The sequence below is a fragment of the Leptopilina boulardi genome, unplaced genomic scaffold, assembly GCF_019393585.1.
Source record: "Leptopilina boulardi isolate dan_hultmark-lab unplaced genomic scaffold, ZJU_Lbou_2.1 LbouV2_248, whole genome shotgun sequence".
Taxonomy (NCBI): domain Eukaryota; kingdom Metazoa; phylum Arthropoda; class Insecta; order Hymenoptera; family Figitidae; genus Leptopilina; species Leptopilina boulardi.
In genome coordinates this window covers 1,835,411-1,862,143 of record NW_026137805.1, presented here as the reverse complement: position 1 = coordinate 1,862,143, position 26,733 = coordinate 1,835,411, and the positions used below count along the sequence as shown (strand labels likewise).

Below are 26,733 nucleotides of genomic sequence, written 5' to 3'. Positions count from 1 at the left end.
TCACCTTCTTCAGGATGTAAAATAAAGACGAAACTTTCCGCTATGAAATTTGATGGCATATCAAGAGATGTGTAAATTAAAAATTAGTGGGTCAACTGTTCTTTTCTGATATGATCAGGTACATTTTTCTAGTTCCTAAATTCCTATTTTGCTAATGAAATCAATTTCTTTTGCACAAAAAAAAGTTTTTAGATGATTAATATCAATTATTAAATAAAACTCTTTTTTTTATTCTGACAAATTTGTGCAACTCAATCGCGAATGGCGCGCATGAAATGGATTTGTGCAAATCGATTTTTCAAGTGATACAAATGACAGACATTTGCGTCTGTATATATATGTCAAACATTGGTGTTATATCGTTTACGATTTGTCACGTATTATTGTTTGTCTTTGATAACACAAAATCGAAACTGAAATGTTGTGCCATTCCCTTTCAATGTGGTCATTTCAAAGTTGCCAGGACAAAAGTATACGAGAGAAAAATAGAAGACTTTGATTTTGAAAAGATTTTAAAAAAAAATTTTTTTTGATTAAAGTCAACAAAATTTATAGCGTATATGGTATTTTTAAAATTCCTTTACTATTGTTATGGAGCAGATACAAAACATATACTAAAACGTGGCATTTTCTGAAAGAGCTTCTTTCTTCACTATAATTTGATGTTTTAATAAAAAGTTTTTTGATACACATCCGATGCAGCACACACATATCCTTGGGTATTACAAGTTAAACCGGAAAATTCTCTCTCTCTCTCTCTCTCTCTCTCTCTCTCTTTCGTTGTGTTTTGTAACTGCAACTTAGATTCAAAAGTTATCTGGTTTCTCTTTGTATGTATATAGTAATCGAGAAAGTCTATACTTAATCTTGTTGAATAAACTTTGATCTCCAGTACAAGGAATCATCTCCGCTATATTTACGTATAAAACAAGTACAAGATGCGATTTATCAAATTCTAGAACTTGACAAAAAAAATAAATTCCCAGACAAATCGACGATCACAATTTCATTTTGTATGTACATAAGCGATTCTATCAAATCAAAGTTCTCAAGACAAAGATTTCTATTTCCTCGACTTGTCATTGCATCAAGATTTGTTCGTGTCAGTTCAATTTCCCCCGTATGGGGAATGCGATTAAATATTTATATCTACATTTGTTAACTTAGAAAATTTTAAACGATTTAGTTTAACAACAAAATATAATCATTTTAGAGGGAAAACAATTCCATTTTTTTTGACAGTGACACGTGCGGGTGCTTTTGAAACAAAAAGCGGGGAAAGTTAAGCACGCCGAAAAAAGACAGGATATAACCCAATTTTGTATTATACTGACGTAAAACATCAAGGCAATGGAATTACGAGTTATGAGGCGCGGAGATCCTGAATAATTTTCAACATTTCCTGCCATTCGTTTCGTGTAGCCGATATAAATTATTGCACGGGGCGCATTAATTTCCTTTGCGAATAATTAACGTGCTGGACATAGCGAACCTTATATAGCGGACACCTCCTACGCTTTTGCAATTCTCGGTGTACACCCTTTTCTTTCCCTCCCTCCCTCCCCCCTCTCCCTTTTCCCCTTTTAGCAATGGTACCTTTTGACCCTATACACCATGGTCGACATCTGAAATATTAATCATGACTTATACACGGTGCTTCGGGACCGGGGGCATTCTGCATGTGCATTATTAAGTGGCCAAGAGAGAGAGAGAGGTACAACACTCCGCGAAAAGGAACATGTATATAGCCAAGAGAATATGGTTTATATCGCATATATATTTCCGGCCTTTATTTTCAAACGAGATGATCAGTTATAGACCGGACAAAGGTATTATTATGTCGTTGCGAATTAAAAATAAAATTCACAAAATTTAGAATTGCAAAGTAATTTTTTTTTAACAAAGAACTGAAAAAAATTTCATACTCGATGATGAATAATTTCTGCAAAGATACAAATGACAACAAAAAATTTTTTTTTAACTTCTTAATTTCTTTCGCAAAATTTTATATTTTACTGATCTGAATTTAAATCAAAATTTTTTTTTATAGAAATAAATTTGGTTTCTAGATCCAGTTGCTGATGATGATGATGATAATAATAATAATAACATGAATAACAGGACGGGACAGGGAGACATGGAGATTCAATTAATCGTTGTTGATGTTGGGAGGGGAGTTTTAAATACCAACGTAACGTAATAGAACATGCATTAGGGCGTACCCTCTCATATAAGCGGCATTGCTAGTGGAACATAATAGCATAGTCAAATGGCAAATGGTGACACATTCTCCAATAGATTTAATCACATATAAGGTTTAGAAACTCCTTACGACAAGTGTTACAGAGAATTGAGAAAAATCAGCAAAAATTAAAGACAACACTAATCCAAAGAGAATTTATTTATTCCATGCAATAATGAAAGTGTAAATTGTTATTGAGAAACCAACTTTTATTAGACAAGTATGCAAAAATTTTTTTTATATAAGAAAGTACAACAGAAATAATTCTTTTCCGACGTGGGAAAATTTTGGATTCATTTCTTTTTATCTCTTTCTCTGTGTCTCTCTTATCGCCAATGCTGTTCAGAAGTCGACGATTCGAGATTCAATACACTTGAAGTAAAATCGCTTACTCCAGTGAGGAATCCCCCCCCAAAAGACAGACTTTATACTGTTTCACTTCGGTTGCGTTAGCAATTTGCCGACGTTGTGTATGGGAAGACTGGTGCGCGCGTGTAAGATAGGTCGTATAGAATCTGTCGGCAAAATTTATTAGCAATATGAACGGGTGGCGTGCACATTGATACCAGGTTTACCACTCGAGGAGTGTCTTGTACAGTATTTGTGTGTGTCTCTGTATATATATATATATATGTCTCTATGTGAATTTGTATGCGTGAGTTCCATGAACCCTCACGTTTGGACCATGTTGTGGCGGGCACACGTTGCACCGATCAGCACACAGAGACAGACCCACAGAACTATGTATGTATATGTACTTACGGTTATGTAGGCCCTGTACTTCGCATAACGCGACATGCCATCTTGGGTTAAGTTGCAATCCTAATTTAATAGTGTGGATTAATTTAACAATTCAACCGAGATATGAGGAGTATAATGTATAAATTATTGAAATATATTCAAAAGTATGTTTTAACAATGAAATTTACTAATTTTTATTTTTTATTTCAGATGGATGAAATTAGAAAAAGTTTCTAATTACTCAAGAGTGATTTAAGAAGTCATTTTGGAAATACTAAGCATTAGTAAGTTTAGAAAAAAAAGTTATTCGGTTGAATACTGGGCTATTATTATTCAACATAAATCCAAAAAGTTTTTGCAATATTTAGAGTATGTTGTAACAATAAAATTTACTAATTTTGATTTTATATTTCAGCTGAATAAAATTAGAAAAAAGATTCTAAGTATTCAAGATTGGTTGAAGAAGTCATTTTAAAAGTACTAATCTTGAGTAAGTTTTGCAAAAAAAATTATTCGGTTGAATACTGGGCTATTATTATTCAACACAAATCAAAACGATTTTGTCATTTTCAAAGTATGTTGTAACAACAAAATTTACTAATTGAATACGGTAGATTTTATTTAACAGCTAGATAAGATTAGAAAAAGTTTCCAAGTACTCGAAAGTAGTTCAAGAAATCATTTTTGAAGTACTAAGCATCAATGCATTTTGAAAAAAAGGTTATTCGGTTGAATACTGTGCTATTATAATTCAACACAAGTCAAAACAATTTTATCACCATCCAAATAGATATAATAATTCAAATTACATAATTTTGACCAAACGATACTTTGGAAATTGGGTCTAGGAATTGCTTTAAGAGATTTTGTGTGGGTTTCTGTGAGAGAAAGTGGTAAGTGCTAAGAGTTGCCAAGTTCCACACTAAGTGACGTTAGCGTGGAACGCACTCAAAGCTTCCTGATTCGAGGGAGTTTGGGGGATTGAGAAAGTCCACCCTCTCTCTTCCTCTTCCCTTTTGGCTTTCCGTGTGTCAGTTCGTATTTTCGACTAACCTACCGTCCTCGAAAGAGCATCGGATCAGTGTACCTGCTTAAGGGTGGATTCTAGAGATTTCTCCAAGAGACAAGTCGACACGAAAGTAAATTCGCAATGAGAGCAAAGATGTTTCCTACTTGTGCTGAAGACTGACGTTGACAAGTCGTTCTCTCGGTAATACTTAAATGGTTTTTTCCAAATAAAGAAGAATTTGTTATTAAAAAGAAGACATTTATTTGTAAAATGGAAAACTGTCAACTTCAATTTCAAAGGGAAGAAACTTTTTTGACAACAATATGAAACAATGTATACAATAAACCCGTATGTGAATTATAATCTCAATTTCAAAAATTGTATACGCTTTATATCTTTCTAAATCATTATTATAATTGTATGTTATTTGAAAACTAGTTTGTTGGAACCTCGGTTTATTGAAATTAAAATTATTTCCCAAACTACATATGCATCATTAATGGTGCATTTGAATGAATATGGTAAATTTCGAAGGTAGTTTTGAATTTTCGAAACGTTGTAATTCATCGTTTGGACGCATATATACGTTTGACTATGTATCTTTTGATAATTTTGTGTCGACAGGGAATCAACGTCATTATTCACATTATTCGCATTTGGTAGAGGACGTTTATAGTCCTCTAAATGGTACAAATTCACATTCTCATGCGATGATGACGTATTGTTAACGAATAAAGTTTTATTTACATATGCCAATTCACATACATTTTGTTAACGTCATTTCTGTCAATTGAAAGGAAATTAACTTTCTATGTATCTAATTTAGGTAATTTTTAATTTCAGGAAAAATTTGTTTTTGAAAACAAAATTCGAAAATTATTGGAACAAAAGTGTAAAGTAATTTTCAGTTGTGATTATAGAGTGTATTTGAACATAGAGACTGAGAGGTATATACTTGGACTAATTGTCCAATGGAGAATGGAGCTTGGCGACAGTTTCACAGACGACCTTGATTATTCTCGGAGACGTTGAAATTCTCATGAAATAGACACGAAGAAGGTAAGGGGTAAGAGGTGTCGAAATATATACAGAGTTAGGGGTCTTGTTTCTCTTTTGCAGATGGCGACACTGTTCACATGCCAGTTTGAACTGAGTTGAAATTGGAATGGAATACGGCAAGTGGAACTTGAGGGCGAGAAAGAGCTAGAGAGAGAAAATGGGAATTGCAAGAGAGTTAGAGGTAGTGATCGGTGCCCACTGAACTGGAACAAACGTAGACAGACACGGGGTAGAGTTCTCCTGTCATGAGTCGATCCATTTCTCCGCAACGAAGAACCAGACATATACTACATAACCATATATATATATATATATGAAACTGCTATTAATCGAGATTTCTCCTTCGGTTATGAGCCATCATTTCCTTCTTTTATGACTATTGGAAAATGTTTTTGAGGGGTTGTATCCGTATCTATTTTGAAAATTAATCTGTTTACTTTCAAGATGATGTAATGTTAACAAATCGGTTATGGAATGAATGCTAGAAGATGAATTATGTTAAAATGGCGAAAGCAATTTTTTTCTAAGTTTCCTGGGGTGCAGTGAAAAAAAGTGATGTGAATATTGGTAAAAATCTACTCTATCCGGACATAACAGTGTTCAAACAATATAATTGAAATCTATAACAAGCTGTTACTTGAAAATTGTATTAGTTTTTTTTTTTTTTTGTCTGGAGATGATGAAAATTGCAAAAGAGTAAAGTGATCAGGAAAAGCTCAATCAAGTGTTTCGTCACACGCCAAAGCAATATGAGAAGCGCCGACCAAAACTAATTTAGAAATATCTAGTGCTTTAGTTAGCGCGCACCTTCTGTGTGGATGGGAAATGGAAAGAAATGAAAGAGGGGGGAGGGGAGGGACAGCGAGAGAGCGAAAGAGAGTGAGCTGCTAAAGCGTTTGATGGAATATGATGGACGAGCTTCGTGAAACTTTCCGCGTTATTGCAAAGACGAAAGAAGGGAGTTCGTCAGAAGTAGCAGTAGAAGAAGAAGGAGTCCGATTTCGAAGTAGCCAGTTCAAGGCTGCAAGAGGGTGTTTTGGAGAGAGAGAGAGAGAGGAAAAAAAAGAGTAGGAAATGAAAGTTTCTCTCGTGTGTGTGTACTCACTCTCCCTCTATGTCCGTCGATATATCGACGTCCAATGTGCTGTCACGAGTGATTATCGAATGTCTTGACAGTTCCTAAAAATAAGAGGAATTGAAAACTTTTCCTTCGCTTCGTTTCTTATAAGCTCCATCCGGTATGGAGCTTATCTTATCCATCTGTTTGAATAAAGGACGAAGACATGAAATTTTTAAAGGACTTTTACGATCATACTCTATTCCCTCTCTCTCTCTCTCTTCTTATTTCGTTTCAAGAAAGTACGATATAATGGTATTTTTTAAAAAATTAAAATATTTAAAGAATTAATATTTTTTAAAACCTATTTTTTTGTCTGACAAATAGAGAGGAATAGCGAAATCTACATTTTGCAGAGGATGAAAGAAATAAGTTGAAAAAAAATGCTTACCGTTATATTGTTGGGCCAGAAGAGAAGCGAGAACTTGGCCAGGACTTCGAGCGCCTCTGGTGGCAGAAGAAGTAGGACCGACGCCATGACGAGTGTTGTCTTCATCGTCGCTGCTGGATTGACCATTGCCTCCATAACCGCGCCTTTCTCGCCATTCTAGGGACCGTTGACGGCGCAGTCCACGGCCCCCATTCGAATGCCCACGGCCCAACGTTCCCTCACCGTCCATCACTGAGGCATCTGAAAAAAGGTATAAACTTGTCTGTAAATAAATTTCAAAGTGGGTTTTAAATAGAAAATTTACTAATTTTCATTTTATATTTCAGCTGGATAAAATTAGAAAAAAGTTTCTAAGTATTCAAGATTGGTTGAAGAAGTCATTTTGGAAGTACTAAGCTTGAGTAAGTTTTGAAAAAAAAATTATTCGGTTGAATACTGGGCTATTATTATTCAACAAAAAAAAACGATTTTGTCATATTCAAAAATTCACTAACTAAATAGAGTTGTGCACGTGAATTTTTTATTTCTCTTCAATATTAACTCTCGTCAATAAATGGTATAAGTAAGCCAAAATAACAAAAATACAGTTAGTATTGATTAAGAAGTTTATCGAAACACCCTTTCCTTCATCTAACTCCATTAGTTTATTGTTATTTCATCAAATAATTAAAATACACTCCAATAACATTTCGAAAATACAATTTAATTTATCTTCTTAATAGGTCAATTGTCATTTCGTTCTTCCCTCCTTATAACCCCTTCTGCCCCCTCTCCTCACCCTCACAAGTAGGTCCAAGATTTCGAGTGGCTTGGCAAACGGATAATTGAGAGGTTGGATGCCTCTTCTAATTCCCATGGTGACAACCTTGCTTTGAGTCACCATATACTCGTCGAGAGAGAGAGAGAGTGGGGGAGAAATGACTGATTGATGTTTGAATAGTGCCACGAGTGGAGACGCCGATGGTACTTATATATGATTGTGAACATTTATCTTTAATTCATTTCAATACGTCAACGATCAATCTTCAATGTCTTACATCCTTATTTGTCTCTCGAATATATTGAAAATTCTCATCGTAGAGGTTTATTTTTCGATTAAAAAAACAAAAAATGAAGATGAAAAAAATATTTTTATAACGTCAATTTAAAATTGATTGGCGCTGCAGAAAAAATAGAGCCCTGGACGAATATTAAATGAGCGTCTTTTTGTTAGTCTAAAAAGAAATTAATAGATTTAGTTCAGTTGTATCAGTTTTTGGGGCCTGATTTTAACATTAAACCCAGAGGTCCCTTAAATATAGAAATTGATCTAACCTTAACATTTAACCTTGAATAATAAGTTTGTCTTTGCCTCTTGACATTTACTTATCACCCAATTTTTGAGGTTATGTTTTCACGTTTGTTGGATCAATTTTTTTTCGAAAGGAAACTTGTGTTATAGAAATCGCCAAAAAATGAAAAGAATGAATTCGCCAAGAAAAACGAAAAGTAAAAAAAAGCAAAATCAAACAAGAGAGAAATAGAGAGAGCGACCTCCATTCAATTAAAGAAAACAAATTCTTCCAAGTTTACTCTTCAAGTTCTCTCAACGATCAACAGGATTGGTTGGGGAATTCACGAGGTAAATATTGTGCAATGATTTAATTGAATGGAAGTAAAGTAGAATTGATTCGACAATACACATTGTATTGCTTTTTATTTACTTTTTTTTTCCTCTAAGGGGCCACAAAAAACAATGTCTCTCTTCCCACACTTCCCCTATTTTCTTGAAAGTATTTTATATTTATAAGAAAAAAATTTTTCTTCAAATTTTCTCGTGAAAAATTCAATATATTTAAAAATTAATTATTCTCCTATACAAGGGTAATTTACAAAATTTAAATTAAAAATTTGTAGCAAATAGTTGAGGTTACAACTAACTACTTTCCATAGATTTTATTTAAATTAGTTAAAATTTTATGAAATTTCTACCCTTGTATAGGACAACAATTAAGCAAAGTTTTAAATCAATTTATAAAGATTTAATTTGTTGACTAAGATATTTGAGAAAAAATGTCGCGTGCAAAATATTTGTTAAAAAAGATGTCGAGAGGAAGGTTTAATCAAATTTTCAATATATGAAAATGATCTCGCTTCCTCTCTTTTTTCATTCTTCTTTTTTTTAAAAAAAATATTATTGTCTTTTTCAATTCACTTGGATCGAGGGAATATTATATGGTGTCAGTTGTCTTGAAATATAAGAGAGCGTGTCAAGATCGACGCGCATCGAGAAATGACGACGATGTCATATAACGAGAAAATGAAAAGGGTGTAAATGGTGTGTCGTGCGCAGTAGCGTATATAAGGAACCTCTCACAGCCACTTTTTCTCACTTGTTTCAATAGGGGCTAACAGGTCGCGCATCCTCTGCATGAAGTGTACTTTAGGGTGTGTTTTATTTTGTCAGCCCTTTACTTTCTTCTTCATCATCTTCTTTTTCTTTGTCGGTTTATATAGATACAAAAAAGGAAGGGACATAAACAATGAGAGGCTCATCGAATTGTATTCAAGTGTCGAAATAAAATCTGTAGGATATATTTTAGGGAGTAAAAGTTTAAACTACAATGACTGACACAATTTTGCTTCTATTTTTAATAAATAATAAGTAAATGTAGAAGAAAAAGTTTTCTAAAAAAAATTTTTAAGAGAATTTAATTAATTTTTGAAAAATTAAGTACCATATTGAATCCGCAATTTCGAATTTTGAAAAACTAACACCGGATTCGTATTCAGCGACCCCAAAAACCCCCGAGTAACAAATTTCAAGTAAATTTGATTCATTTGAAATATTTTTCGGGCGCCATATTGGACACGCCATTTTGAATTTTGAAAAACTATTATCTTATCCGTAATCAGCGACCCCGAAAACCCCCGTGTAACAAGTTTCAAGTGAATTTGATTAATTTTTAATTTTCCCTAGCACCATAATAGATCCGCCATTTTGAATTTTAAATAGAAATCAGTGACCTTGAAAACTTTACGGAGTAAGTAGTTTCTAGCGCAGCTAATTTCAAACGGTTCACTTTGAAATTACAGCTTCAAACTACTTACTCAGGGGTTTTTGGGGTCGCTGATTACGAATCCGATGTCAGTTTTTCAAAATTCAAAATGGCAGATCCAATATGGCACCCGAAAATATTAAAAATCATTTAAATTTACTTGAAACTTGTTACACGGGGGTTTTTGGGGTCGCTGATGACGAATTTGATATCAGTTTTTCAAAATTCAAAATGGCGGATTCAATATGGCGTCAGAAAAATATTAAAAATCAATCAAATTTACTTGAAATTTGTTACTCAGGGGTTTTTGGGGTCGCTGAACACGAATTTGATGTTTGTTTTTGAAAATAAAAAATGCTGCATTCAATATGGCGTACAATTTTGGAAAAAAATGATCATAATTTGTCACTTTGGGATTTTTGGTGACGCTGATTACAATTTTGAAGTCGATTTTAAAAAATTTATTTATCTGCAAGTTAAATAAGATTTTTTTATCGTTATAAACAAAACAAAGGGGATGCCAAGTCACGAACATTGTATTTAATCTTCTCAAAAAAATTGATCTTGATTCTTATATAGGAAAAGTTTCTCGTTTCAAAAGTCCAGTACACACCAAGTGTGGTTTGGAAGATCACAACTTTTTTGGCAATAATATACACGTGCGACCAAAGCATCGCCGACATGAGCAACTTTTTTTTTCTTCCCCTTCGACTTTCATTTTCGACTTCGCGAACGCCAATAATGGACCATCGACACAATCCCAAATCCCCCATATAATATGCCTTCTGCTTTTTTCTATATATATATATACATATATATAATTACATACCAAAGGGAACAAAGGACGTACATTTTTTTTATTATATTCCATTTTCTCATTTTTTTTTACTCGAATTTGATAAATTTTTCTTTTACAATTCTTTTTTTTTATTAAATTTTTTTCACGACTGTATCGTATTGAAAAAGCTTATAGAGAGCCATACAACTTAAAAAAAATAGAGCGCGGATGCTTTTTTTATTATCCGCGCGCGTTCTAAGTCTGTATTCACAACAGCTTTTCCAATATTGCATTGACATTGTCGGTGAGTTGGAGCTTTGATTAAAAGTGCGCGTCGATAACTTACATTATACGATCGTAATTTTGTGCCCAAGAGTGGTAATAAACTAGATTAAATTCGAGCTAAGATGCCTGTCAATGGACGATGAGGCTTTAAACATTTTTTTTTCCTTTCTCTCTTTTTTTATGACGTCTCGTCGGTTTTGCCAAGAGATAAAAAAAGAAAGAAGGTACATAACAACCAGCATGAGGTTTAAAAAAAAAAATTGCAATCGACGAGTTTTGTGTCAGTTTTCATATCTCGTCTAGCGTTTAATATATTTTATTATATATAAAGAGACACCATCATATGTATTATCAGCCCTTAATGTCAGATCTTGTGAATTATAGTGGCAAGAAGTCTCCATGACCGGTTGGATGGTTTGCTTTATGTTTATAACCACTGTAAAAACGTTCTATTAAAAGGACGAATGTCAAGCGAAATGAAGGAGTTTCTACAACGTGTAATATTATATGTATTTTACTACATATATATATATATATACATACATGTGTACGGTGAAAATTTAACGTCCAAGTATTCGCAAAGTATAACATCAATGTTACTTCCGCTTCTTACATTTAGAGAGTCACACTTTACGATCTTGAAAATTTCATCATTTTGTAGTCAAACAAAAGATTTTCAGGGAATTAAATGTTTTTTTTTTATTTTTTTTTTAAATTTAGAAAAAAGAATTAAAAAAAAACAATTTTAGATTAAATTAAAAAAAGTTTCTAAGTACCCAAAAGTGGTTCAAAAAATTATTTTAGAAGTACTAGGCTTCAATAAGTTTAGAAAAAAGGTTATTAGGTTGAATACTGGGCTATTATTATTCAACACAAAAAACGATTTTCTCATATTCAAAAAATGTTGTAACAACAAAATTTACTAAATTTCTAAGTATTAAAAAGTGGTTTAAAAAATCATTTTGAAAGTACTATACGGTTCAATAAGTTTAGAAAAAAGGTTATTCGGTTGAATACTGGGCTATTATTATTCAACCAAAAAAACGATTTTTTTGGTATTTGTAATAATTGAAAAATAATTGAAACTCTTTTAATAATTATTAAATAAATACCAACAAAAAAATTTTAATTCATTATATCATTTTCAATGCGAATTTTTGAATTATTGTTTGAAAAGGAAATATTTAACTAACTTTTCTCTAAATCTCCATTTTCAAGTTTTCGATTATCCAAGAATATAATATATAAATATTTAACAATAACTTTGTAAAACTCAATTCAAAATCCATAGTGAAAAGTTTAAATGCTTATGAATAAATAATAGTAACAATGAAAATCATTTAGCTTTGCAAGATAAATCCTAGATAAGATAATGCTTCTACTTTTGATATACTATATATATATATATATATATTTCGAGCACAAGAGCAAGTTGCCATGAAACTTGAAGATAAGTCATGGAAAATTATTCCCAAAGTTATCTGCTGTTGTGTCTCGTTATCCTTGTCCTCTCTACAAGAGTGTCGGTCGATGGTGTCGTCGCGATAGGATATTGCTTTTGCCTCCGGCTCGCACACACAACAGATACTCTCTCTCTCTTTCTCTCTCTCAAGTAAAAGGGACGAGGACACCCATTTAATTGGATACAAAGTGAATTTCCACGTTCTGATATAGACAATGAGCGATTATATATAGTCGTGAATAAATATAGCATACTTTCTCAAAGGGAAAAAATTCTAATCCTATTTTTTTTACAAAAAGGAAATTACAAAAAATTTTTTCCAAAAAAAAGGAAATAATTTATTTTCTAATCATTATGTTTGGTAATATTTAATATTAACTTGTTAAGAAAATTTTTTACGAGAAAGAAAATTTTCTTTTTATTATTTAAAATTTTTTTTTTATAAAGTTGTTATCTTAAATCGTTATGAGTCTTGCCAATGCCTTCAACGCCATAGTTAACGAAAAGCCAGAATCAAGCTTATCTTTAACGAAGGGTGATTAGCCATTCAATTAAGATTAAACATCTTCCCTCATTTTGCTTCTAGTTTTACTTTTTGACGATAATAACAGCACAATCTGTATAATTTCATTTAACTTTTCCCACTTTCTTCGCGCAATTACTTTTCATACTTATATAATTCTTTGTCAAATGAAAAAAAAAATAAATTGTGCCTTTATCTTTGGTAGAATTCTATTTCTAACATTATTTTTTAGTATTATTTGTGAAATTTATGAACGTCTGGGTGAAAAAAAATTTTGAAGAGTTTAAAAATTTTTTTTAGTGAGGTGTTACTTTCAATTCACTTTCACTTCACCTTTAAATCCGACCATGAGTGAAGAAAAAAAATTATTAAATGTCAAAAGGTTAAGATCAAGGTTTATTTTCATATGGATTTTGTGAATTGGAAGAGGAAAAAAAAGCTTTTAAAAATATCAAGCTTTTCTTCCGGTGCGATGGATCATCGATCAACAGAGCAAACAAGGTCTCTCTTTTAGGCGGAAATTCTCTTTGCAGAGAGAGAGAGAGAGAGAGAGAGACAGAGAGCCAATGAATCGATGACCAGGTTTGGATAATGATGTGTGCACGGGTGTACGTCCCAGTCTCTCTCTCTCTCTCTCTCTCTTGCTCACGTTTTGGGTGACGTGATGGTGGTGGGAGGAGGTGATCGTGTGTATAGAACTCTGGCTTTGCCAGAGTTTGCCAAGGGGAACTTATTACGTTCCTAAAATTACCATATAAATTATCGCGTGATGAACTAACGCCGCGCGAAATCTCGCCCAGCCTTTGTCGAGGTTTCGGTCACGGTTAATAGGCCGCGTCGTTTAATTGACATTCTATCCGTGATCAGGATGCGTAATCTCCGGGTGTTGATATGAGTGAGAGAGAGAGAGAGAGAGCAAGATCGGTAGCGCATGTACTATATTTCCTTTTGACACAACATTTTTTTCCTTCACCCCATCTAATCAACAATCTTCAAGCAAAAAAATTTTTCTTTACATACTAATTTATTCTTCCTGCCCTCAATATAATTTTTTACCAAGAGTTTAGACGCTTAAAAAAGGCTATTTTCGGAAAAAGGCATTTTTATTAAGTTAATAGTACAAATATCAATATTTAATCAAGGAATTTTTAAAAGAAACGCCCACATAATTCTCAATGTCTGTGGGCGTCAATTTATTACCTAAAGACTCCGCCTACTAAAGGTATCCGCCCACTAAGTAGGCGGTGGGCGTATCTTATTTTATAAGGGCGTTTACTTACTAAAGATATCCGCCCACTAAACAGGCAGTGGGTGTATCTTATTTTATAAGGGCGTTTACTTACTAAAGGTATCCGCCCACTAAGTAGGCTGATCTTAATTTCTATGAGCGTTTACTAAAAGTATCCGCCCACTAAGTAAGCGATGGGCGTATCTTATTTTATAAAGACGTTTACTTACTAAAGGTATCCTCCCACTAAACAGGAAGTGGGTGTATCTTATTTTATAAGGGCGTTTACTGAAGGTATCCGCCCACTAAGTAGGCGGTGGGCGTGTCTTATTTTATAAGGGCGTTTAATTACTAAATTTTTCCGTCCACTAAGTAGGCGGATCTTAATTTATATGAGCGTTTAGATACTAAAGGTTTTCGCCCATTAAGTAGGTGGATCCTAATTTTTATGGGCGTTTACGAAAGGTATCCGCCCACTATGTAGGCGGATCTTAATTTCTGTAGGCGTTTTCTAAAGGCATCCGCCCACTAAGTAGGCGGATCTTAATTTCTGTGGGCGTTTATTTACTAAAGATATCCGCCCACTAAGTAGGCGGGTCTTAATTTCTGTGGGCGTTTACTCACTAAAAGTATCCACCCACTTGGTAGGCGGTGGGCGGATTTTATTTTATAAGAGTTACATGTACTTTTTAGAAGGTTCCGCCCACCTAGTACTCACTATACGTTTTCATTTAGACTTCAATTTTTATACTCATTCTTTTAAAAGTAAAACGTGAATTTAAGAAATTAAATCATCAAAAAAGAGGGTGGACCATTTGAATATTAAGTTTAAACTCTCAATCTTGGAAAATTTCTCAATTTTCTGGAAATTAAAGACAATTCAACTTACAGTGAGATCATTTCGTTGGACAATTTTCTACGGGCTTACACTTTTGTATAGCGAAAATCGTCAATTGAGTGGGACTTGCACGGCACGTTGTCATCATCATCATCATCGTCGTCGTCGTGGCAGGGATTCCTGGAGAAATTTGAATCGGGTTTTATAAACGGCATCTAATGAAGGTAACGCGACACGATATCGTTCAAGTTCCACTTGGAGCAAGTCTCGCTTGGCACATAAGAAGGACATCTGAATGCATGAAACATAGATATCGTGCCATGCTCTCTCTCTCTCTCTTCTTTTAGTCAGGATATGCTTTGTGAAAAGACTCTTGCATATTCATTGCGCTAGTTCACCGAGTGCAACCCGTCAAAAGACACAAGCGTTCAGGAGGGTCAAAACATTAGCCTCGATAACAAACCGCCCCTTTACGATCGTTAAAATACACTTTTTTCTTTGACTTTAGGTATATTATATTATACTCTTTTGTTCGGAAAAAGAAAGAAGGACTCGAGAAAACTACGCTTCTATATTCGTTAAAAGAAAATGAGACACCAAGACATCTGGCTGGTTTCTGTCTGATTGAACAAATTAGCATTTATAACGCCACGGGAGAATTAATAAAAATCGAAAAAACTTTTCTTACATTTAAAATTCTACTTCTCTTCTTATATCTTGTCTCTTGTTGGAAACCACTCCCTTTCTCTTTTTTTTTGATTCTTTGATTTTTAATGGAAAAATTTGTTTTAAATTCCCATTCAGTGGATTTTATTCATTATGAGAAAAAAATCAAATTCTCGCGCACTTTTTTTGTTAGTTTATTGCATAAGTGGTGGCGCTAACATTATTTATCAGTAGCAGACGACAAAAGCGTGAGGTGATTTGGCACACAAAAAAAGGGTACAATATGGTTGATCCTTATTATTAGCAACACTCTTTTTTTTGCCTTCATTCAATTTGGCTCGATGATCCACAAATTATTAATACCTTTGATGTTCCGTCAATTAGCTTTGATAATAAACGGAATTAATCCAATGCCGTCATAGAGCATATTATATTTGCCAGTATATATATATATATATATATATAGAATATGTAGAGGTGAAGAGGAAGATAGAGAGAGAGAGAGATGGCTGCGGGTTAATGAGATACAATCCTATGGCGACAGCAACATACGGGAATATATTAAGCGCGCAAACCCTAACGTTGACAAGTATATGCGTTTCACCAGAATTCTACTGTCTATAGAGTAGTATCTCTCTATCGTGTGTGCGACGCGGCTCTCACTAATCTGCAAGGCAGTTTCATCTTCATTTGGCAAATGGTCGGTAAATCCAAGAGACTCATCGCGTCAGTGGCTGCGCTCTTGGAAAGAGATGGTTTACACACACACAAACACAATTCGCGTTCGTTCATGTATATATACATACAATTCGAATGAGGTGGAGGGGGAAGGTCTTAACTGTGCAACGTTAAACCCTTCTGGCTTCAAGGTATAGGCTTCATTTGAGAATAATGTCAAATTCACTCTGTGAGAGACCGCAGGTTTAACGATACTATCTCTCAACATATATATGTTCTTGATTACCGACAACAATCTTCCAGGAATCTGTTTGTGATCCATTTCAGGATCCATTCCTCAAGATTTGATTGAACATTATTATTATTATTGTTATTTGCAAGATCTTCCATTTATTGTATCAGAGTTGAATTAATGTTGGAATTTATTGATGCCACTTGTGGTGTAGGAAAATTAAATGAACATTAATTCAAAATTTTTATTTTTAAATCTAAAGGGGAAGAATTATCAAAATTATTGTTAGGAACGTGAACGTAATTCTTCAATGTTAAATTTCAAGGTCATAAATTGATGTGGCAAACATAGTGTTCAAAATCAAGGTAAGTTTTGTAAATTTTCTTTTAGTGTTCAAAAAATTTTTATTGGTGAACGTCTGAGCTAATCTATTTTACTATTATTTGATCATAAAAATAAAGTTTAAATCCTAAGGTGTGCCGTTTGTAGTGTTAAAATTTTCATGTGTGAACGTCTGAGCTAATCTCTGTAATTAATTGAAAACTATTTTATGATTAATCATAAAAATAATCAAGGTTAAATATCAAAGTTTTCATGGGTGAAAGTCTGAGCTAATTTAATTAATTGAAAATTATTTTACGATTATCTAATAAAAAAAAAGAATCAAGGGTAAATGTCAAGGTTTGCTGCTTATAGTGTTAAAAATTTTTATAGGTGAACGTCTGAGCTAATTTGAAAACTATTTTATGTGTATAATCATAAAAATAATCTAGATTAAAAGTCAAAGTTTTGCTGCTTATATAGTGTTAAAATTTTCATAGATGAACGTCTGAGCTAAAAATATTTGATGAAAATAAAAAAATTTAAGTTGATAGATAAATATAATCAAAAACGGCAGAATATAATTTTTTTTTTGCTCCCTCTTTCAATGTTCTATGTTCAATAATATTAGTAACGGAATTTATTATTAATATGGAAAAAAAATATTATATACAACAATTAAATCATAATTAAATTGAGTGTTCGGACACGAAAGTTAAATCCTTCTAGTTTATATGTATAAATAGTCAGTGAGAGAATATATATAATTATGTTTTGATGAATTGTGTCATGGAACTGATTTTCGTTGATACGTATTTATCTCTTCATATTTCATCGGTGAAATAAAATACACACATAAATTATGATTATTATTATTATTATCATCAGCGGTCGAAACGTTGTGATAGTAATTTTACTAGTAAAATTGGGTAATTTAATGTATTCGGTGCGTAAATTATAATTGAATTTTTGCAATTACGTGTCGTAAACCCGATTCTCAACGGCCGTCAGTGCCTCGTCACTGATGCCGACACTCGTTAATATGATAATTCACTTTCAAAAGTGTAGCGCTAATGCATGACGCCGATAAATGCTTTAACGAATATTCCGTTTGACCGGAGCGCAATCGTTGCGGGAATAATTTGAAAATCATTTTAAGCGAAGGGCTCTCTATATTTTTTGCTTTTTTCTCAAAAATAGATGAGCGTAATTTCAAATTCAAACAATAACTCAACAACTTATTCATGACTCTCAAAATTTTCAAAATTAATAGTCATTCTAATTATTATTATTCTCATTTTATTATACCACTTTCATTTTAATTGAAAATTGTCATACAAATATGTTGCGAAAATATTTCTTTTAGCTTTAAAAAATTTATGAAGTGAAATTGAAAAATTTATTTACATTTATGAAAATAAAGCTTTTAAATTGGCTTATAACTTTTGTAAATTGTAAATTCTATTTATTCAGAACATTCAGAAAATTTTAACTATAAGTAAAATTTATTTCAGTTTTTTAATATTAAATTTTCGTCTCTCGACAATATTAATCATATTTTAGGGAAAATAAAAAATTTAATTTTTGAATAATGTTTTCTAATATTAAAAAATAGTAATTATTATTTAAAGTACAAATTCGAAACGACCGTCGATAATATTGAAAAATCAGTTATCGACAGTAGAGTTTTCAATTAAACAAGCGTCCGCTAGAGGCGCTGCGATATCAGCTGATTTTGTGGCTTCATCTAACCATTCTCGTTTTGCCACTTATAGTGTTAAAATTTTTATGGGTGAACGTCTGAGCTAATCTAATTAATTAAACATTATTTTATGATTACTGAATCATAAAAATTAATTCAACAAAGAAAAATATTCTACTTTTATTTTTATATAGTGTTAAAATATTCATGGGTGAACTTCTGAGCTAATCAAATTAATTAAAAATTATTTTATGATTATTTAATCACAAAAATAATACTACCAAAGAGAATTTTTTTTTTTAATTCTATTAGAATAAATCCGCATTAATTTAATTAAAATTAATTACTGTAATTAGTATTTTGCTTCCTTACAAAAAAGTATGTTTTTATAAATGTAAGCAAGGAAAATAATAATAATAATAGTAAACATCAAATAACGTTATTTTAAGTAGCCCACAAATGCATTTCAGCTTATAAAAGCCTCTTACGATGTTGGTTGAGGGAGTTGAAGTAAATTGTAAGTTCCGACGTTTGTTACCTTTCGTGACTGGTCAATGCAACAACAGCACAAGCGTGTCGGTTGACAAAATAAAAACCTCCCGATTTCAAAACTTCATACAAAGCTGCTTTAAATTCATTATTACTGTTTGAAACTTTTTCTTTTGTTATTTTGTAATAACTTTTTGCGCCCGCGTTCAGAAAAGTCTTTAAAGTTGCAGTTTGCAAATTCTCTCTCTGAGCCATACTACGCGAAACATTAACAAAAGCCACCATATATATATATATAGAGCAATAATGGTATCACAAAACCTTCTTAAAAACTTCTTTTTTTTCCATATAAATACACAAAGAACGAAATTTTCTTCTTTTTAGTATAAATAAACTTAGTTATTTTGACACCTAGACATTAAATTAAAAAAAAATTATTTCTACTTACAGTGACGAGTCAGAGCAGTTGTCAGAAGTTGCTGATCAATATCCACAAAGTCCGCGGCAACACTGAAACAATTAAAACAGAAAAAAGGTTGAGAATATTTAAAGATGTAAAAACAAAATCAGTTTTTGATATTATAAAACAAATGTATATTTTAATACACGATGAAATGGGAAATGGAAAGATGTATATATATATATATGACAGCATAATGAAACATTTAAGTATCCGCATTTGGCTGGCGGATGGTGGATACCCTGGTGCATGTTTGATGCCGGAAGTACTTCAGCCTGTAGGGGGTTGGGAACTCCCTTCGAACTGCCTACATACAACCCCTTGCCTCTTCTGGCCCCCCTTGAGTCTCCTCTCACGCCGACATTCGCGCGCTGCGGTTTCCGCAACCTCCGTAGGGTCATTAGCCAACCATTCATTATGCAACTGCGAGGCAGTATTGCGTCAATATCGGTAGTGGTGAGAAGGAGGAGGGCCGGGGGGAGGGAGGCAGGAGGGATTTGGGAAAGGAGGAGGTATAGTGTACGGATTCAGTATTGGCGGGTAGAGGTTCAAGGGTGAGGAAGGGGGGGGGGGCGGGAGGGTATGATTCTGTTGGTCCAATCGATAACAATGCATCGTGTTTACAGACCGGATAATCAACAGACTCTGAATTCTGTACCTCCCTATATAACCCACCTCTGATGCGGCATCGAAGATCAAGCAAATGGGAATTACTCAGCGAACCGCAGCTCAGATATACGATGAGATTCCTTCCGTATATTATTGTCAATGTAACAAAATATTATTAGTTATACTTGATAATTGTTAAATATTAAATACTCTTGGAGTTAAAAAAAAAGAGATTGAATTTTTAAAAAATTCTCTAAGTTGGAACCATCAATTTATATTTTGAAAATCTGATGATTAGACTGATTTTTAATATTTCGGACGCGATATTAGATCCGCCATTTTGAATTTCGAAAAAATGACATCGGATTTGTAATTAGCCATCCCGAAAACCCATGAGTAACATGTTTCTGGTAAATTTGATTGATTTTAAATTTTTTCAGACGCCATATTGGATCCGCCATTTTGAATTTTGAAAAACTGACATCGGATTCGTAATCCGCGACCCCGATAACCCCCGAGTAACAAGTTTCAAGTGAATTTGATTAATTTTTAATTTTCCCTAGCGCCATATTAGATCCGCCATTTTGAATTTCGAAAAAATGACATCGGATTCGTAATTAGCCATTACGAAAACCCATGAGTAACATGTTTCTGGTAAATTTGATTGATTTTAAATTTTTTTCAGACGCCATATTGGATCCGCCATTTTGAATTTTGAAAAACTGACATCGGATTCGTAATCAGCGACTTTAAAAAACCCCTGAGTCACAAGTTTCAAATGAATTAGATTGATTTTAAATTTGTTCAGACGCCATATTGGATTCGCCATTTTGAATCTGTTCTTAGATTTGTAATCTGTGACCTCGAAAACCTCTATAGTAGCTAATTTCAAATCGTATCAACGTAGAAGAGCAACAATATCAAGCTACGATTTAAAACTAGTTACTCGGGGGTTTTCAAGGTCGCTGATTACTAATCTGGCATCAGATTTTCAAAATTAAAAATGGCGAATCCAATATGGTATCTAAAAAAATTAAAAATCAATCAAATTTGCTTGAAAATTGTCACTTGGGGGTTTTTGGGATCGCTGATTACAAATCTGATATCAGTTTTTCAAAATTCAAAATGGCGAATTCAATATGGCGTCTGAAAAAAATTAAAATTAATCAAATTTATTTAAAACTTGTTAGTCGAGGGTTTTTGGGGTCCCAGATTACAAATCCGATGTTAGTTTTTCAAAATTCAAAATGGCGGAACAAAAATGGCGGGCAAAAATTTAAAAAATAATTTGAAATCACTTGAAACTTTTTACTCGGGGGTTTTCGGGGTCGCTGATTATGAATCTGATATCAGTTTTTAAAAATTCAAAATGGCGAATCCAATATGGCGTCTGAAAAAATTAAAATTAATCAAATTTATTTAAAACTTGTTATTCGGGGGTTTTTGGGGTCACAGATTACGAATCCGATGTTAGTTTTTCAAAATTCAAAATGGCGGAACTAAAATGGCGGGCAAAAATTTAAAAAATAATTTGAAATCACTTGAAACTTTTTACTCGGGGGTTTTCGGAGTCGCTGATTATGAATATGATATTAGTTTTTCAAAATTCAAAATGGCGGAACCAATATGGCGTCTGAAAAAATTAAAATTAATCAAATTTATTTAAAACTTGTTATTCGGGGGTTTTTGGGGTCACAGATTACGAATCCGATGTTAGTTTTTCAAAATTCAAAATGGAAGATTCAATATATTCGTAGAATTTTTTAGAATTGATCAAAAAATAACCCATTTAATGTAAATGGAAAAAGAAAATTATAATTTATGCTCAATACGTTGAGCTTTCTCTCTCTCTCTCTCTCTCTCAAAACAATCGTTGCATAGTAAGTACATTTGAAAGTGCAGAATAGACAGGCAAATTTCGATTTTTCTCGATTTATAAAAAGAAAACAAAACAAAAAAAATAAAGAAAGCTCGGGAAATAAAATTAATCCCCTCTCTCGTTGCATATCGACCGCGAGTATTGGTCGTACATGATATAAGCTCCGTTCACTATATACTCGAGGCTTCACGACGATTCGTCTCCTAACGCTATATATGTATATATATACTCGAATCCTAGATAGTAGACTTCAGGCACGAATGGGGGATCAATGTTTTATCGATATTGCAACAGACGCAACCCGTCCCGGTTCGTCTCGAGTTCCAACTCGTCGTCTATGTAGAGCGTGCTTTTCGCCGTTTGCCAGAGGATTTGCGGATTAACGTTTGTTTATCGTAGTCCTTATATTCGCGTTTCCACCGGTGCCGGAGCTCTATTATCATTTTTCTTTTTTTTTTCCTCTCATTTTTTTTTGTGTGTGTGTTCCAACAATTCTTTTCTCATTTTTATTTGTTTTTTTTTCTCTCTCTCTCTCATGAAACACACAGAGAGTGCTGTGTGTTGTCTCGTCCAAGGTCAAACAATTGTCTGCTGCCAAAATATACATTAAATGACTTTCTTTTCTAAATCCCGAGCAAATTGGATACGATTTAAAAATTCTGTTCTTTTTTAGAAAATAAGAGAGGAAATCTCCTCTTTAGCATTTGTTTTTTATCATTGTGTAAATGTACTTTTTATAAAGTAACGTCTTTCTTTTATCATTATAAAATAATTTTTTTTCAGTCCGAATTTAATTCTAATGTTCTGACAGAAAATGAGGATTTTTAAAAAAAATTTTGGAAAAAATTTCCTATAATCTAGTCACGATGAATGTGGAGAAAAATCGACCATATATGCATGAACGCATGGACAGAATTCGCGAGGTTGGACCATTTTTTTTGACAATGCAGAAGAAAACGATCAGAGGGCAAAGTATTTTTTTTTTTTTAGGTACGTGTATACGAGAGGGATGGAAAAAGGCGGAAACTGAAGGTTAGCAGCGTCAAGAAACTTTTGTTTAAAATTGGAATTCCTTTGCGGCTCGTTGGGACAAGGAATGCAGATGGGGCGCGCAGGCGACAAAGACCAGAAGCAGTTGAGAGACGAAGGGAGTGAAGCACTGAAAGTGGAGCGAAGGAAGAGGGGTTGAGGGGGAGAGGAAGCGAGGCAAAGTAGTACGATATTGTTTCATCATAAAGGGAAACCGCTTACCAACGGATAAGAAAACTTTTAAGGAAAGCCTCTCAAACGTTTACTTTGACTTCACATGTGCGCCAAGAGAAGATTATAGCAAATCGCTCCATGTACCCACCACCATCATATGAACGCATAGGATTTGCAAAGTAGAAAAACCTTTTCGAAATCGAGCATTCTCGGCAAACTAAGAATAAAAAAAAAAAAAAAAAGAAAACCCGCCGAATAAAGTGTATGAAGGTAAATGGGATACGGATATTATTCAAAAGAGGGGAAAAATAAGATTTTCCAATGGACTACTTGCTTTGAAATCAAATAAATATATATTTGTATTGTATTCCGCGATACTGGAAACACAATGAATAGAAAAATTTCAAGAGAAATAGAACATTTTTTAAATATTATTTTGCCATATTAAAACTGGTATTTAAAATTTTAAAAAGCCGATGCCAAATTCATAATCAGCGACCCCAAAAACCCCCGAGTAACAAGTTTCAAGTAAATTTGATTGGTTTTCCAATTTTCTCAGACGCCATATTGGATCCGCCATTTTGAATTTTGAAAAACTGACACCGAATTCGTAATCAGCGACCTCAAAAATCCCCGAGTAACAAATTCCAAGTAATTTCGATTGATTTTTGATTTTCTCAACTGCCATATTGGATCCGCCATTTTGAATTTTGAAATAAGAATCGGCGACCTTGAACACCTTGCCAAATAACTAGTTTTAATCAATATCAGTTTCACTTTGAAATTACCGCTGGAAACTAGTTACTGGGAGGTTTTTAGGGATGCTGATTACGAATCTGGCTTTAAATTTTGATTAAAACTAGTTTTTGGAGGAGTTTTCAAGGTCGTTGATTTCTATTTTAAAATTCAAAATGGCGAATCCCATATGGCGGTTAAGAAAAACGGAAATCAATAGACAGTAGCTCACATTTGTTACTCAGGGGTTTTTGGGGTCACTAAGTACGAATTTCATGGTAATTTTCCAAAATTCAAAATGGCGGATCCAAAATGGCGGACGGAAATATTAAAAATCATTCAAATTAACTTAAAACTTGTTACTCGGGGGTTATCTGGGTCGCTCATTACGAATCTGATGTTAGTTTCTCAAAATTCAAAATGGCGGAACCAAAATGGAGGACGAAAATTCTAAACATCAATCAAATTCACTTGAAACTTGCTACTCGGGAGTTTTCGGGGTGGCTGATTACGAATCTGATGTTAGTTTTTCAAAATTCAAAATGTCGGAACCAAAATGGAGGTCAAAACTAAAAATTAATCAAATTTGCTTCAATATTTAAATAATTTACTAAATTTAACACTAATTTGTCAAACATTTTTTTTTCAAAATGTATTCCTTTCGAATTTTTTCTTTAGAATCTCCCTTTTTGTGAAATGTCTTCATTTGTAATGTGCACGGAATTGTCATGTGAAGGTTCTGGGACGTGTATAATAGAATTAAGTTGGGAATTAATGAAAAAAGAAAATAGTGAGTCGGTGCACTGTCCTTTCTAGGTGACCGAAAACGAGGACAGCACTTGCTTAATTAATTTGCAGGTGCCTCACGTCCCTTTGGACCGCAGTGCACTCTGTCCTATACGTATATATATATATATATATATACATACATGTGTGAGCACTGCTGCTAAACGCATTAGCCCGCAATTATCGAAATTACACCCCGGAGTCAGAGCTGAGTCTTCCGGTGTGTCTCCCAAGGTACATTTACCTTGATATCCACCTATCTATATGATCACCACTGGAGCCAACGTCAGACACTTAGATAAGTGCCTATCTAATTATTCGCCTTCTAACTTCACAACTGGAACCGGAAAAGTTAACGGTGCAAAAGCACGGACCATTCGCGTGCAGATTGTTCAGTGAAATTTATCGTTTAGTGTTCCACTATAACACAATACAAGTCATGTACCTTTTTTTTTGTTTTTTACATTGCCACATTTTCTGATCATTTTTTTATCTTAATTTTTTAAAATTTATATCGTTAGTTTCAAAAAACGATAGTGAGAACTGAACAAAATCGGATATAAAGTGAAAGTAATAGGTAATAAAATTTTCCAGATTGAGACAATAAAAGAGAGAGGGAGAGGAAAAAAAAGAAATTGTAAAATATATTGGATTATGAGCGATCGATTTCTCACATTGGTCGCGTGAAAAAGATCTCTCTCTCCCTCTCTTTCTCCTTAATCGTATTTAACGAAAGTGCTCTCTCTAGCAGTCGCACTCTGTGAATTTCAATGAGATGCAAATCCCTAACGTTTAAGATCCATCCACCAGTAGTTCCCACAACGAAAGTTTTATTCTGAATTATTATGGATAAATTATGGCGTCTACTTTTATCCGCTTTTATCCTATTTCTCGCTCGCTCGTGCAAAACGATGACAAATAACGCGCTGCATGAAGTGTGTTGAGAATAACAACGAACTCAAAGTCGATAAAATGACATAATACAGTGACTTTAGACGAAAAAAAATCCTTTATGAAGGGTGAAAGGAATTACGGATCAAAACATTGTTCTTCTGAAAAAAGTTTTTAAGAACTTAAACATTGCAGTTTCTTTAATTAGACCACTGTTTTTTTGCGCCAGATTATTGAATACCAATTTTTTTTCTAACTATTAGAACTTCTTATGACACCGCCTACTGATAATCCTTCCCTTTTATAGATACGCCCATCACTAGCCCCGCCTACTAACAGTCTGTCCCACTAATCACTCCGCCTACAGATAGCCACGCCTACTAATAACTTTTTTTATTCACACCTCTACCAACTAATGACTCTGCTTATTGTAAGCCCCGCCCACAGATGGATTCACCTCCTTATTACTCCGCCCACTGATAGTCCCTCCCTTTTATAGATCCGCCCATCACAAGCCACGCCTACTAACAGTAAGGCCCACTAATCCCTCCGCCTACTGATAGCCACGCCTACTAATAACTTTTCTTCATTCACACCTCTACCAAATAATGACACTGCTTATTGTAAGCCCCGCCCACAGATGGATCCACCTCCTTATTACTCCGCCCACTGATAGTCCCTCCCTTTTATAGATCCGCCCATCACTAGCCACGCCTACTAACAGTAAGGCCCACTAATACTTCCGCCTACTGTTCGCCACGCCCATTAATAAATATTTTGAGAGTAATTTCAAAAAAAATATATGGCCATTACGAAGGGTGAAAGGAATAAAGGATCAAAAACATGGGTTTTTTTTTAAATTTAAGAACAGAAATTTTGCGGTTTCTTTAATTAGACCACTGTTTTTTTGCACCACGTTATTAAATACCAAATTTTCTTCTAACTATTCTTTCTGAACATTTACCCTGATGATGGGAATTCTAGGGTAAAAAAGGGGGCGTGCTTGATTTCGTTAAATTTCATGATGAGTCTGGGTTGAAGTGCGGTGATAAAGAAAAGTAGGCCGCCAACACTATAGTATATATATAGAGTAACTTCAAGTTAGTGATGAGCGCTCTATTCAAGAATGGTTTCTCTCGTAAAGACTTGATGATTGAACGATATAATTGAATCGCTTTTTTTGTGTGCCGAAGAACACTAAAATAATAGAGGGAGCTAGAGAGAGAAAGAGTTGTTAGAGAAGACTTGTTGGTGAACAATATTGGGGGAGGGGGTGGAAATTTAGAGGCAGAAAACTTTTATAACCGCGTCACTTACATCAAGCCAAGACGTGCTGATGAAAGAAATGCTTTATTCTTCATTCAACGAGAA

General features: G+C 33.7%; 1 protein-coding gene across 5 annotated transcripts in view; it reads right to left on the bottom strand.

The window, feature by feature from the left end:
• LOC127280594 (teneurin-a) overlaps positions 1 to 26,733 on the bottom strand; it is a 481,913-nt gene that overhangs the window by 262,686 nt on the left and 192,494 nt on the right. For all 5 annotated transcript variants that reach the window (XM_051303681.1, XM_051303683.1, XM_051303684.1 and 2 more), the window contains exons 3-4: positions 19,248 to 19,309; positions 6,560 to 6,799 (exon numbers count right to left, since the gene is read on the bottom strand). In XM_051303681.1, the coding sequence (XP_051159638.1) occupies positions 6,560 to 6,788 (229 nt within the window). In that variant the 5' untranslated portion in view covers positions 6,789 to 6,799; positions 19,248 to 19,309. The remainder of the gene's footprint in view (positions 1 to 6,559; positions 6,800 to 19,247; positions 19,310 to 26,733) is intronic.